The 13,968-nt window shown below is 42.6% G+C and overlaps 1 protein-coding gene across 1 annotated transcript; it reads left to right on the forward strand.

The window, feature by feature from the left end:
- On the forward strand, positions 1–6,226 carry LOC136473464 (vacuolar protein sorting-associated protein 45 homolog). Its single transcript, XM_066471107.1, has 13 exons — positions 1–262; positions 363–564; positions 680–759; positions 847–1,074; positions 1,860–1,985; positions 2,066–2,146; positions 2,240–2,381; positions 2,491–2,669; positions 3,738–3,893; positions 5,100–5,207; positions 5,279–5,400; positions 5,634–5,765; positions 5,881–6,226. The coding sequence occupies exons 1-13, from the start codon at positions 173–175 to the stop codon at positions 5,936–5,938; spliced, it is 1,704 nt and encodes a 567-aa protein (XP_066327204.1). The 5' UTR covers positions 1–172; the 3' UTR covers positions 5,939–6,226.
- Positions 6,227–13,968: the final 7,742 nt, after the last annotated feature.

The following is a 13,968-nucleotide window of genomic DNA, read 5'->3' on the forward strand; positions in this document are numbered from 1 at the left end:
GGGACCTCCCAACTACCAAGTTGATGATCTGCTACCGTTTCCTTCTTCCCGACTGCACCTGTCCCCGAGAAATCTCGGCTACCTCCTCCTCCTGATACCTCGCCGCCGGGAACCCAACTCTGCCCTCACCCCTCCGCACCAAGCTGCCGCGGCTGCTGCTGCAGCATCAGTAATGGTGCTGATCACTCTCGTCCGCGACTACATCGACCGCATGCTCCACGACATCCCGGGCATGAAGGTCCTCGTCCTCGACCCCCAAACCGTACGTGCGCCCCCTCCCTCCCCCGGGAGACCTCAGCTCCGGCTCGCGGCCCGCTCCTCCCCGGTTTTTGATCTGACCAGATCCCGTGCCCCCCTCCCAGGTTGGGATGGTGAGCGTGGTGTACAGCCAGTCGGATCTGCTGCGGAAGGAGGTCTTCCTCGTCGAGACCATGGACAACGCCTCCAGCTCCAGGGAGTCCATGGCGCACCTCAAGGCCGTCTACTTCCTCCGACCCTCCGCCGACAACGTCCAGAAGCTCCGCAGGCACCTCGCCGTGCCGCGCTTCGCCGAGTACCACCTCTGTGCGTCCTCAATCACCGATTTGCTTTGCTATGGAATTTTGGTGCTCTGGGGTTTTCCTTATTGATTGATTTGGTTCTCTTTTTTTTTGTTAATTAATGGTTTGTGCCCTCGCAGTCTTCTCCAGTATATTGAAGGTCCCTCAGATTCAAATACTTGCGGATTCGGATGAGCAGGAGTTTGTGCAGCAAGTTCAGGTCAATGTTCCATACAATCCCTTTGCTTATTGGGAATGAATTTCAAATGCTGAGGATGACATTACCTTCTGTATATCTATTTTTCAGGAGTTCTATGCTGATTTTTGTGCCATTGACACATACCATTTCACCCTCAACATACGAAACAACCACATGTACATGCTCCCAACGGTGGTTGATCCTCCTGGTATGCAGAGCTTCTGTGATCGAGCTGTTGATGGCATTGCTTCTGTCTTCTTGGCTTTGAAGCGCCGCCCTGTTATTAGATATCAGAGGACATCAGATGTTGCGAAAAGGATTGCACAAGAAACTGCGGTGGGTCAACTGTCATTGCAAAACATTGCTATTTTCAAGTCCCGAAACTAGATTGACTATCAATATAAAGTTTCCATATGTTGTGCTCATAGATCACTGCTCTTCAGATTTTTCTTACTCCAACACATCTCAGGGTGTTAACTCACATGAGCCTAGTTTTGGTTTGCTATGTGGCACATGGGAATATAGTTATTATGGGAATTTTTGTTAATTCAAGTAAGCCTTTTCTACTATGGTTTGACCAAAGACGCTTTCATCTAACTACAATAATAGAAAAAACTAGAGAAACACAACTTGTTTCTAAAAGCAAAATATTTTCCCCCCTTGACGTGCTTGTGGATTGTCACCTGTTCTATTTATGAACTGGTCGTAACACTTGGGTCATTACCTCAAAAGATGTGTTGAACTAGGGAAATAGCTATGACTCTAAAAAGGTGGAATAGTATAAACGTAAGAGGTGGTGTCTGTAGTTACATTTTTATTGTTTGGGTGCTTTTTGAGTGTGATCATGAGTTTCTGCGTGTGTTATATTCATAAATGTGAGTACCGCATAAGTGTTCATTTCTTTATCCAGTCCACAAGCATAATTCATTATCCATTTCTTAAGTTCTTAACCCACAAGTTGGAAGAAGTTCAATTTGTAGAAGTGGAGGAACACCAAAATATCTTCTGTAATCCACTTATTATTTGCGACAGAAGACCAATAACAATTGCAATTGTAATATTTATTTGAAATGAAAAGTCATGGAACTTGTTCTTAAGCACTTATAATCTGGGCTATGCAGAGATTGATGTATGAGCAGGAGAGTGGCCTGTTTGATTTTAGACGAACAGAAAACTCTTCCTTGTTGTTGGTGATCGATAGGAGGGATGATCCTGTTACACCTTTACTTAACCAGTGGACCTACCAGGTTACCTGAAAAGACTTTATCTGTTTTTCCTGTTCAAACGTACTTTTCTTAGTTTACAATTGGTCTTATATGGATTGCAGGCAATGGTTCATGAGCTTATTGGAATCGAGAACAACAAGGTGGATCTTAGGGGATTTGCTAATGTACCTAAAGACCAGCAGGTTAATAAATGTTGAATTTCTCTTGTGTAATACAATGAAACAGTTGTTAAGTATTTTTTTTAATGTTGATCCATTTCAAATATACTTACATAGGAGGTGGTTCTATCATCGGTTCAAGATGATTTTTTTAGAGCTAACATGTTTGAGAACTTTGGGGACCTCGGTATGAACCTCAAAAGAATGGTAGATGACTTTCAGCATCTTTCTAAGAACAGCCTTAATCTCCAGAGCATAGGTAATTTATACTTCATTTTGTGTTATATCCTGTGAAATAAATAAAACATTGAAAAAAAATGTAATATGCCAATAGGATTTTGCAAAATCTAACGCGTTAGTGGTTTTAGGTGACATGGCAAAGTTCGTGAGCAACTATCCAGAATATCGAAAGACACATGGAAATGTAACGAAACATGTCAATCTGGTGAGCGAGCTGAGCAGAATTGTGGAGGAAAGGAAACTTATGCTAGTTTCACAGACAGAACAAGAGCTAGCATGTACTAGTGGACAAGCAGCAGCCTTTGAGGTATGCATTTTCATGCACATATAGTATATCATGCCATCAGTGGCAACTGGCCCTTAATATCCTATGTGCATTTTCTTGCTTTGGACATAGCACATAGTTACCAAAACTTGAGTGTGCTGATAAGGCTTTTCCTTTTCATGTAATACATTTAGCTTATGTTAACAAATATATTCCATGTTGTAGCCACTCAGTATATTATTATATGACACAAATTATTAAATTATCATTCATTAGCTGCAGCCATGAGGTTTATGTAATTCTAGATTACCTGTAAGAACTTTGTCAGTTTAACCAGTTGACTTGTGGTGCTGAGTTGGCACCTACAAATCTCAGTGATGTCTAGCAAGTCTTAGTCTCCGCCCCTTCCAATTTCATCTTCAACTATGATTGTAAGTGAAATAGTTTTCCTATCCACTCAAATATGACAAATCAATCCAAGTGACCACAAGAAAACTGGAACTACGCAAACTTTGTGGGTGTAAGTTTGTCCAGCTCATTCCCCTGTCTTTTTCCTCTTCTGTTTTCGTTGGTCCCTAGAACTTGGAAAACTGAGATCCGTTAACTGTTTTCATTGTATTGAACTAATCATACACTTGTGATTCATTGTTACTCGCAAAAGAAAGAAAAAAAGCTTGTGTTGTGTCTGCTGATGAGTGATGAGTTTATGCCTGTACATGTTAAAGGTAGCATTGAGGATCTGGATCTACCGGTTGAAATATTAACTAAAGCTGTTCTCTTTTATGCTAATTACTGATGAGTTTATACAGTTATATTATACCTATGTGTCCAAGGTGACATTGAGGATCTGGGGTCTACGTCTGTACAGAAGTATACTGACTGAAATTGCCCAAAATTGTTCAGAACCCATCTTCATGCTTTTAGGTTGGATGTCTTATTTAATGTAACTGTGGGCTTCGGAAAGTTGGTTGTAAGCTTCCTAAGTTCATTGCCTAAGGATTTGATGTTAACTTAAAAATGAGAATATACTTTGTTTTGCTTTATTTTTACCTCTGCATGGGTCAAAACTATGCTTCTTCTTACAACTGTTGACCTGTTGATTTTCTGCAGGCTGTCACTTCCTTGCTAAACAATGAAAGTGTATCTGATATTGACCGCTTGCGATTAGTAATGCTCTATGCTTTGCGGTATGAAAAAGAGAGTCCAGTTCAATTGATGCAACTTTTCAACAAATTGGCTTCTCATTCTGCCAAATACAAATCAGGGGTATGTAAATTTCACTAGTTTTTGTGCTAGATCATGCTTTTCTCCTAAGTTCTATTGAGTCACACATGATGCTTTGGTTCCGTCTCTGTTAATTGCCTTTCTAGTACATTTTCCCTCTCTTTTGGAGGAAGATGGTTTTGAATCATAAATGTTTCATGTTTGCACTACTGACATAATTTGAACATGCTTTCTCTTCATAGCAATAACATTTGTTTGGCTTGTGGCCTATGGAGTCTCCTATAATTTGTCTTCTGAAATACATCCTGAGTCTGCTATAATTTGTCTTCTGAAATACATCCTTGATTCCCTGTGATATATTCGTAATACTGATCAGTTATTGGATCTGCTTTCAGCTGATGTTCTATTCAGTTTCCTTTGGCTAGTAACCAGGGTTCAGTTTTACTTGGTCGTAGCTTGAAAGTTAGTTCTTTGAACTGATGGTACCTGTAATAAGTGATTAGTCCTTTTTGGCAAGATATAAAAAGCAATCCCATCGAATTAGCCATTTGAGCTGTGTAAGGCCAGGGTAACAAAACGAAGGACAGGAAAAAAAACAAGCTGATAAGAAAGCCACTGGAGACTAGCTGATTGCGCCTTGTATCTATCCTAGCATTACCAGTCAGGGTCTATTCTTCTAAGGAGAACTGCTTAATGGAACCCTGCTTATGGTTGTTATCAGTTGGCACAGGACAAAACCAGACAGCTGTTTGCATGTATTAAAATGTCATGAATGATAGGGTGTTTATGGTTACAATCTCATTTTACAATGGTTCTCTAGATTTGAGATATACATGGTTCCTTGCTTTTCAGAAAACATAGTTTCTGTAGGCTTTACTGTGTCTCTTATTTGAATTTATTTGGGCTTTTTTTTTCTCGAACACGCAGGAGAGTTGCGTATCATTTCATTAAGAAGAGAGAAGAAATTGTACAAAAGGGAGGGAAAGGAGTAGAGACTCCTAGCTCCTCAACCCAGAGAAATACACACCCCACTTGATTACTTATTACAATTACAAGAAGAAACATAATTGATTTTGGTTTTGAACACTAGATTTCTATTTTATATTATGTCTTTTCAAGGAACACGAGTTACTGGGATCTCATTTAATTGACTACCTATTGGCTTTATATTGGAGATGAAAGATGGGGTGCATTATTTTTTTTTTCAGTCCTTCACAAGTCCAATGAGCGTTACTATTTTTTATGCAGCTTGTTCAATTCCTCCTTAAGCAAGCTGGCGTTGATAAGAGAACAGGCGACTTGTATGGGAACCGTGATCTGTTAAATATTGCTCGCAATATGGCTCGTGGGCTTAAGGTTTGCATAAAAGTTCTTCAAATGAATGTTACATAAAATATTGCTTCTTCTGATGCCCTTATTTGTTGCAGGGAGTTGAGAATGTCTACACCCAACACCAGCCTCTTATCGTCCAAACGATGGAAGGAATTGTGAAAGGGAGGTTGCGAGATGTTGACTATCCACTTGTTGGCAATCATTTCCAGCAGGGCAGGTTAGTCCGAAATGGGTTGTGTTTTGTGAAATTAATTAGAAGGTTTTTATTGTGGGTATGAATGATAGACCCTTCCTTGAGCTCCTTGTGAAACAAAGCTAAATCATTTCTTGGGGCATTTCAAATCAATAACCTTTAGTTCTCTGGAACCCTTTCTTTTTGTCAATAGTGGTTGTTTAATTTGAAATGTATACTTTTACTGTAGTGGTTGCTGAGAGTGTTGCTTTTCACAGGCCTCAAGATGTTGTCATATTCATTGTTGGAGGGACAACTTACGAGGAAGCAAGATTGGTAGCCCTTTATAATGCAGCAAATCCGGGAGTTCGTTTCTTCCTTGGAGGTTCAGTGGTTCTAAATTCAAAGAGGTATCAACTATGCATCAATGTTTCCTTTCATATGATTATTTGGAGGGATTTGCCCAGGGTTTTGGAAACCCTCATGTTTTTGCACGGATTTTCTCAAATGTCTGATGTATTGCAGATTTCTTGAAGATTTGGGAGAGGCACAAAGGATATCAAAATCAAGCACTATAATATGAGCTGAATGGTTTCATCTCCTGTTTGAAGAGTACCATAGTATGATAATTGACAGTGTTGACTCCACTTTTGCACAGAATCAAATTTGTGATAAATCTGTAACATAGTTGTAGGTGCATAGAATCAAATTTCTTGAAGATCTGTAGCTGCTCCAGCTGCTATATGTTTTCATGGTCATTGTTTTTTTCCCTTATGTAGTTGAAGCAATGATCTAGATTTTGTTGAAACATGTTCTTTTTGTCTCGTTACGATTGTTGATAGAGATTGACAAATTGTACCGTTGCGTCGTATATGCTGTAACACCCTAGTGTTAAGCATGCATTGGGCACTTGCATTCATGAGCATGAGCATCCATGAGCATAAGCATGTGAAGTATTATCTCAATCACCTTACTTTTGTTACATGTGATGATAGCTATATGCATGTATATGCTTGCCATTGTGTGTGACCAATGCATGAAATGCTTATGGGGCCATAGAAACACCTTAACATGTTTAGGATGGTACATGGAACAAGTATGGTATTCATGACATGGACCAAAATAGCCCCCAAGTCATAGTTATTCTAGAAATTCCAATTTTCAAGTTACTAGTTTGACCAAGGTTGAACTATGATTTAGAGTGCTTGCATGGCAGTGCACCCTTAAGTAAAGTTGTAGTACTTAACTAGAGTAACAACTTTCATTTTTAGGCTAAGATCTAATTCAGTGCATAGCATGCTCAAAAACAGCTCACAAGTAGCAAGAAAATACTATTTTGGGATCTAGAAATTTTCGAAGTCTAGGAATGACTTTCAGATTCATCCTACTCTTTGATGCATTGCAGTTTGAAAACCATGGTGATCTAGACCAAACCCATAGAAGCAAAGTTGGAGTTTACATGTAGCTCTACAACTTTTGTTAATGAAGTTTTTGCAAAGGACGAACGGATTAGGAGATAGAGGTGGAGGAAGTCGCACTGTCAGTCGGTTCATCAGAGTCTGATGGCCACAAACGCTCGCGGCGCCAGTGGTCGATCGCACCAGGCCGCGGCCGCCATGTGGTGGCCATACGTCGACAACGGCTGGGCTGGTTGGGCCAGTGCGCGGACAAGAGCCTCGCTTCGCTCTCTCTCCCTTTCGTTGTGGCGAAGCCGAGCGCCATTGTCGTCGTGAGCTTCGTCGAGCTTGCGCGCAGCGCTCACCGCTCCATTTTCAAATTGCTCGCGCCAATAGCCTCGCCTTGCTCCGCTCTACCACCTCGATCCAGTAAAGCTGCCGTTTGAGCCCAAGATAAAGGCCTACAGCTGCTTCCGCCACCGCGACGTCACCGCCAATGCCATTGGCGCCGCTGAGCTCGAGCTCACCGTGACCGTGCTCACCGGAGCCCTCGCGTCTTCTCTCTTCTCGTGTTAGGGTTAGGTTAGAGCTAGGTCTAGCTCGAGGCAAGAGCTTAAGGCCGATGCCGGCCTCGTCGGAGCGGAATGCCACTGTGCCGCCGCCGTGCTCGCGCTGCCGTGCCGCAATGCACGCGGCTGTGCCTCACCGGCGCCCTCGCAGGCCCCAATTCGAACCCTAGATCCGCTAGGTCCCAGCAGAGATGTAGCGGAGCCCATCCGAGCTCGCCGTGGCCGGAGATAGCCGGTGCACCGCCGCGCATCGCCGCCGAGCCGCCATCGCCGCCGTTGAGCTAGCTCCGGTGAGTCTCTGAGCCAACCGAGGGTACCAGTCGACGCGGGATGTCGAGTAGGTCACGATGGTGAAGACGCTACCGCTGAAGACCTTGCCGTCGACGAGCTTTTCGTCGGTCAACCGCCGGTCTACTTCGGTGTGGCTGACCTGTGGGGTCAGTTGACTCTCGGGGCCCGTGTGTCAGTCACAGCGCGGTGTATGAACCGGGTGCATCTAGCAGCTGAGCTCGATCTGAAATTCGATTTTCTTTATTTATTATTTTAGATTTTGTAGCAAACTTTAAAAATTCATATCTAGAGCTAGGAGTGTCCAAATTGAGTGAACCAAATTTTGTTGGATTCTTTATGAAGTGTACTATTTGTTAAAAATATGAAACCTACTGTTTGGGATATTTTTCTGAGGGAATTAAATTGAGCTAGATAAGTGCTTTTAAATTTGTTTCCATCTTGTAAAATGCATATCTTGAGCTAGGGAAGTGCAAAAATTGTGATTCTAATTTTACTGGCCTTGTGTTGACATGCTCTAGCTAGGAAAAATGCTAAACCTACAGTAGGTATACTTGGAATATGGTCTTCCTATTTAACCTTGATTAATTGCTAGTTTCTAGTGAAAATAAATGGGGTAAAAATACATAACTTATGATCATGCAAATTTTTACACAGTATTATGGTACTAGGATGAAAGTCAAAAAAAAAATCTGAAATATGTTGTTTGACACTTTTCACTAGGGTAAACTATTTTTGCTAAAATAAGCCTATGTAATTTGTCATTTTTGTAGAGATGGCTATACTTATTCAAATGATATGAAATTTGTACAGTAGACTTTTGGGGTGATATATAGGCTACTGTAATTTTCTTAGAATTTACTGTGCACTTTTGATATATGTTCCTTATTTTACCTTAGTGTCCAAATAAATTAATAAAGGTATTTAAATAATTTATTTGGGCTTGACCATTATGTTTTCTAAAGTGTACATAATGTCTATGAACTGTTGATACCATTGGTTGTGCCCAGATTTGATTGCTTGTATGCAGTGAAATATTAATTGCTCTATAATTCAATTATAGTGACTGTTTTGGGATAGTTTCTGTTGTTAAGTAAATTGCATAGGTAAAATGATGGTTGTTGTGAACCTTATCAATAACAAAGTTATAGATAACTTACTTATCTTGCTTGTGTCAAATTTTCATGACAATAGGCTAAGTGGTTTGAGAGTTATAGCTGTTAGAAGTTGATCTCTAGAGATGCTTATTCTCTGAAATTTCTGAACAGATCTAGAAAATTGCTTTATTTGACCTTGATATCCATTGAATCATCTTAAGATGACTATAAGAAAGTTGTAGGCAGTTTTATAAGCTTTCCAGAAAATCCAAGATCATAGTATTTCGTTGAGTAGAACTCCAGATATGGCTAAAATAAGAAGCTGTTGTTTATAGTCCAGGAAATGACTAAGTCAAATTGTAATTGTTTGTCTTATGTGATGCTTGTGTAGATGCTTTGGCTAATTGAGTTTAGTTGTTAGCTGCAGGTTCTAAGCTCTTACCGATGATGAACAACTTTACCTTAGTGTAAGGTCCTAATGGCTAGAGGGGGGGGGGTGAATAGCCTATTAAAAATTTCTACAACAACACTTAACAAATCAGTTAGACAATTATGAGGCGAAGCAAGTATTGTGCTAGCCTACTAAAAAGCAAGCCACCTACCACAATTCTAGTTTATATAGTTTTTATCCACACAATAGCTATAACATTACACTAAGTTAGTGTGCTCTCAAAAGCTAACTAAAGAGCCACACTAACTAAACTAATAAGCTCTCACAACTAGCTATACTAAAGAGCTTAACAACTAGTTTGCGGTAATATAAAGAGAGTGAACAAGAATGTTATATCGTCGTGTTGAGGAAGGAGCCAATCAATCACAAGAATGAATAACAATGAAGACCAATCACCTCAGAATCAAATGATGAACACAATGATTTTTTACCGAGGTTCACTTGCTTGCCGGCAAGCTACTCCTCGTTGTGGCGATTCACTCACTTGGAGGTTCATGCGCTAATTGGCATCACACGCCAAACCCTCAATAGGGTGCCGCACAACCAACACAAGATGAGGATCACACAAGCCACGAGCAATTCACTAGAGTACCTTTTGGCTCTCCGTCGAGGAAAGGTCAAGAACCACTCACAATCACCACGATCGGAGCCGGAGACAATCACCACCCTCCGCTCGACAATCCTCACTGCTCCAAGCCATCTAGGTGGCAGCAACCACCAAGATTAACAAGCGAATCCCGCAGCGAAACACGAACACCAAGTGCCTCTAGACGCAAACACTCAAGCAATGCACTTGGATTCTCTCCCAATCTCACAAAGATGATGAATCAATGATGGAGATGAGTGGGAGGGCTTTGGCTAAGCTCACAAGGTTGCTATGTCAATGTAAAATGGCCAAGGGAGTGAGCTTGAGCTGGCTATGGGGCTTAAATAGAAGCCCCTATGAAATAAAGCTGTTGTACCCTTTCACTGGGCACAACATGGGGTGACCGGACGCTCCGGTCATATTGACCGGACGTTGGACCTTAGCGTCCGGTCACGCGATACGTGCCACGTGTCCCCTCTCTTCAAATGTTGATCGCCCGATCTCAACGGTCAAGTGACGATCGGACGCGCTGCTGTGAAGTGACCGGACGCTAGACCTCAGCGTCCGATCATTTCCAGTAAGCATCCAGAAATGATTTTACACGATTGGACATGTCCGGTCATGCTCGACCAGACTCTCCTAGCGTCCGGTCACTCGGCGTCTCCTCTATGTACTGCCACGTCAGCGGGACCGGACGCAGCCCTCCAGCGTTCGAAGACTAAGTGATCCAACGTCCGGTCAGAGACTGACGCCAGTGTCTTCGCTACTTCTACTGACCGGACGCGCCGGTCCTTTTGAGACCAGCGTCCGGTCACTTACAGTGACCTCTGTCTTTTCTGTCTAGGGCGTCGATGGCACCGTGACACTCCGCCGGTGAAGTTCCTAACCCTTGCTCAAATGTACCAACCACCAAGTGTATCACCTTGTGCACATGTGTTAGTATATTTTCACAAACATTTTCAAGGGTGTTAGCACTCCACTAGATCCTAAATGCATATGCAATGAGTTAGAGCATCTAGTGGCACTTTGATAACCGCATTCCGATACAAGTTTCACTCTTCTTAATAGTATGGCTATCGAACCTAAATGTGATCACACTCTCTAAGTGTCTTGATCACCAAAACAAAATAACTCCTTCTATTTATACCTTTGCCTTGAGCCTTTTGTTTTTCTCCTTCTTCTTTTCAAGTCCAAGCACTTGATCATCACCATGGCATCACCATCATCATGTCATGATCTTCATTTGCTTCACCACTTGGAATGTGCTACCTATCTCATGATCACTTGATAAACTAGGTTAGCACTTAGGGTTTCATCAATTCACCAAAACCAAACTAGAGCTTTCACTTAGGTTACTAGAACTTGGTGAGTGTATGTTTCTTGTACTATAGAAGAGATACGCACCTACTCAGTAAAGATCAACTAGAAGAAAGTTATACATCTACTTGGTCAACGAATGTTAAACTTATCATACATCTCGAGGATAACCATGCTCATGTGTATACACTTTATCATGTCATCTCATCTCTTATGCATTCATGATACTCATTTGTGCATATGCATGCAATAGGTTCCCCGGAAGGAGTAACGCTACTTGAGTTCAAACCCGAGCATTAGGAGGAGCAATAGGCAGTCCAGGAGCATGAGGTTCAGACGGAAAGGAGGAGTCAACGTGGAAGATCTTCCTAAGTGTCCTGATCACCAACCTTCCTTGTTTCTAAAAGGCAAGCCCCAGAGCATTCTAAGCCTCCTATGTTTTCTAAATATCAACTTGAGTCCTTTTATGTTGATGCATTAAGTACTAGGGGTTGATTGGAACCACTTGTTGCATATACTTTCCTTGCCCAGACAAATATATCTTGAATCCTTTGTAGGTCTAGAATCGAATATATGCTTAGCTATGCTTAGTCCGATAGAAGTCGGGTGATTTCCTATCACCTGCAAGATATAGGTAGATATCTGGTCACGGTTGGCTATAATTGCTATCGTGGAAATAACCATGTGTTGATGAATAAAAGGAGACCGGGCGGGATTGTGATAGAGAAGCAACAAGGCATGGAGGTCTTGGTGCCTATTTATCCCCATCTGTGTTGGTTAAGGACCAATTCGATGTACGTCCTCATGTCATGTTGAACGCATGCCTAGCACTTAGTTGGCCGGATAAGCCATTCCGACCGTGAAGCCGAGTAGCTCAACTCAGGCCGAGACCCGATAAGTGAAAGTGCGCACACTGGAGGAAGTAAGGATGTACGGGGAGCTAGTGGTGTGTGTCCAAGGGCAGGCTGGGTCTTTACTTCCTAGCAGACTGGTAGTATCCCTGAGGGTGCATCACTGATCGGACCCACGACTGTACCGGAGTTGTACCAAAGGTGACCCGACACGACCCCGACAGGGGAAGTATGGGTTTGTGTTAGGAATAACTTGCCAGCTGGATGGAATCGATTTGAGTCGCCGTCTCTTCTAGATAGTGAGAACTTGACTAAGCAGCGGCAACGTAGCATTAATTGATGGGACTTGATAGTTATGATGATGCTCAAATTAGTACACCAGATATGGTTACTAATGCTTGTTAGTTTAATCACGTGATTGCTCTAGTACAAGTGCTAATCTAGAGATGCTTAATTGAATAGGTATTCAATTTGATGTTAAAGATATTAAATCTCCAAGTTATGTTACTTAAGCCTTTATGCAAAATGTTGTCAAGCTAAATCCACCGATAAAGCCTTCCATACTCCTTGGTGTTATATTATTTCTGATTTACGATGAGTAAGTCTAGCTGAGTACATTCTGGTACTCAGGATTTATTCTCTTGTTGCAGATGATATGATGTATCATGGATACTGTAAGAAATGCCTTCATCCTATCGTGGATGAGGACTAAACCATGGGGCATGGTACTCCTAAGTTATCCTCTCTGTTATGCTTTTGCTAGAAATAACCATGGTACTAGTATGTGTAAGGGATCGTGACACCTAAGAGGGGAGAGTGAATTAGGCAACTTAAAACTAACTCTAAACTATGGCCTCTTTTTCTACCCTTAGCAAAACCCATGCAAACGATAAACTATCTAAATGTGTAACTATGGTTTTGCTAGTATGGTGCTATCTCTACCGCAAAAGGAGTTATGCAACCTAGGTTCCAAACCTATCAACTAGCCTATCACTAAGCTAGGAAAGTAAAGCACACACCAAGATTGCAATGTAAATGCGAAAGCTAAAGAGTAAGGTAGAGATATGCAAACTCCCATCGATGACTCCGGTATTTTTACCGAGGTATCGAGAAGCGCACAAGCTTCCCCCTAGTCCTCGTTGGAGCCCCTCACAAGGGCCAAGCTCCTGGTCGGATAACTCCGTGGATAGCCTCGGGCCTTACTGTAACACCCCGGTGTTACATTGTAATGTTTTGCTGAAACATTTCGTAAGCATCTGAATTATGTGCATATGTGTATGACAGGCTTTATAATCAATGTTTGGCATTGAAACATTTTTACAAAACGGGAAAGCAAATGTTATGTCTCGTGTCACATAACATGTTTATTATCTTAATCGAATTCTTGTTAAAACAAAATGTTATAAAATGTTTTGCGAACGGCGATAAAAATGTGCGGTCGAGGGCAGGGATGGCTAGCGAGTACGTCCCGAAGGTCGGGTTTGGGATTCGACGTGAAACCATTCGGATCGATGTCTTTCGCGTAATGTTTTAGAAGAGGTCGACGGAGCCATCTTTGGCAATATTTGTAGAACGATTGGCTTAAGGAGTAGAACAATGTCGTGACTGTGGGTGATGGCTCGGTGTACCCCTTTTCGCATCGAGCAATTAGCTTAGCGTTTGGAGCACGGCGTACACGTTTTCTAGCTGCTTTAAATATCGTGCACGCCACTTGGCCGAGCACTGGGCGCGGTCACCACCCCCTGGCTTGCCAGCGCGCTCTGCCGCAAGGGCCGCACCCGCTGCCACCCGACTGCGCCCACCGCCGTGTCTGTGCGCGCGCACGCCCTGTGCGCCAAAGACACGGTCCCGCTGCTGCTGGCCACGATTTAGCTGTTGCTCGCCTCGCCAGCTAGCGCATTGCGCCCTGGTCGCCGGCCGTGTTCTGCCAGTGCCTTGCCCTGCCCCGCTGTGGCCGTTGTCGCCACCGGGTCTCACGTTCACGTCACCAGCGGCTACGCTCGGTACAGCTCCATTGACTCCCTTGGCTGCTTGCGCGCTAGAAGACTGCCTGCTTC

Source organism: Miscanthus floridulus, chromosome 8, assembly GCF_019320115.1.
Source record: "Miscanthus floridulus cultivar M001 chromosome 8, ASM1932011v1, whole genome shotgun sequence".
Lineage (NCBI taxonomy): Eukaryota > Viridiplantae > Streptophyta > Magnoliopsida > Poales > Poaceae > Miscanthus > Miscanthus floridulus.

Coding starts and splice junctions, on each gene's coding strand:
- LOC136473464 (XM_066471107.1), top strand. CDS start 173: ATGGTGCTGATCACTCTCGTCCGCGACTACATCGACCGCATGCTCCAC. Junction 2,147..2,239: donor ATGTACCTAAAGACCAGCAG/GTTAATAAATGT, acceptor ATACTTACATAG/GAGGTGGTTCTATCATCGGT. Junction 5,401..5,633: donor AATCATTTCCAGCAGGGCAG/GTTAGTCCGAAA, acceptor TGCTTTTCACAG/GCCTCAAGATGTTGTCATAT.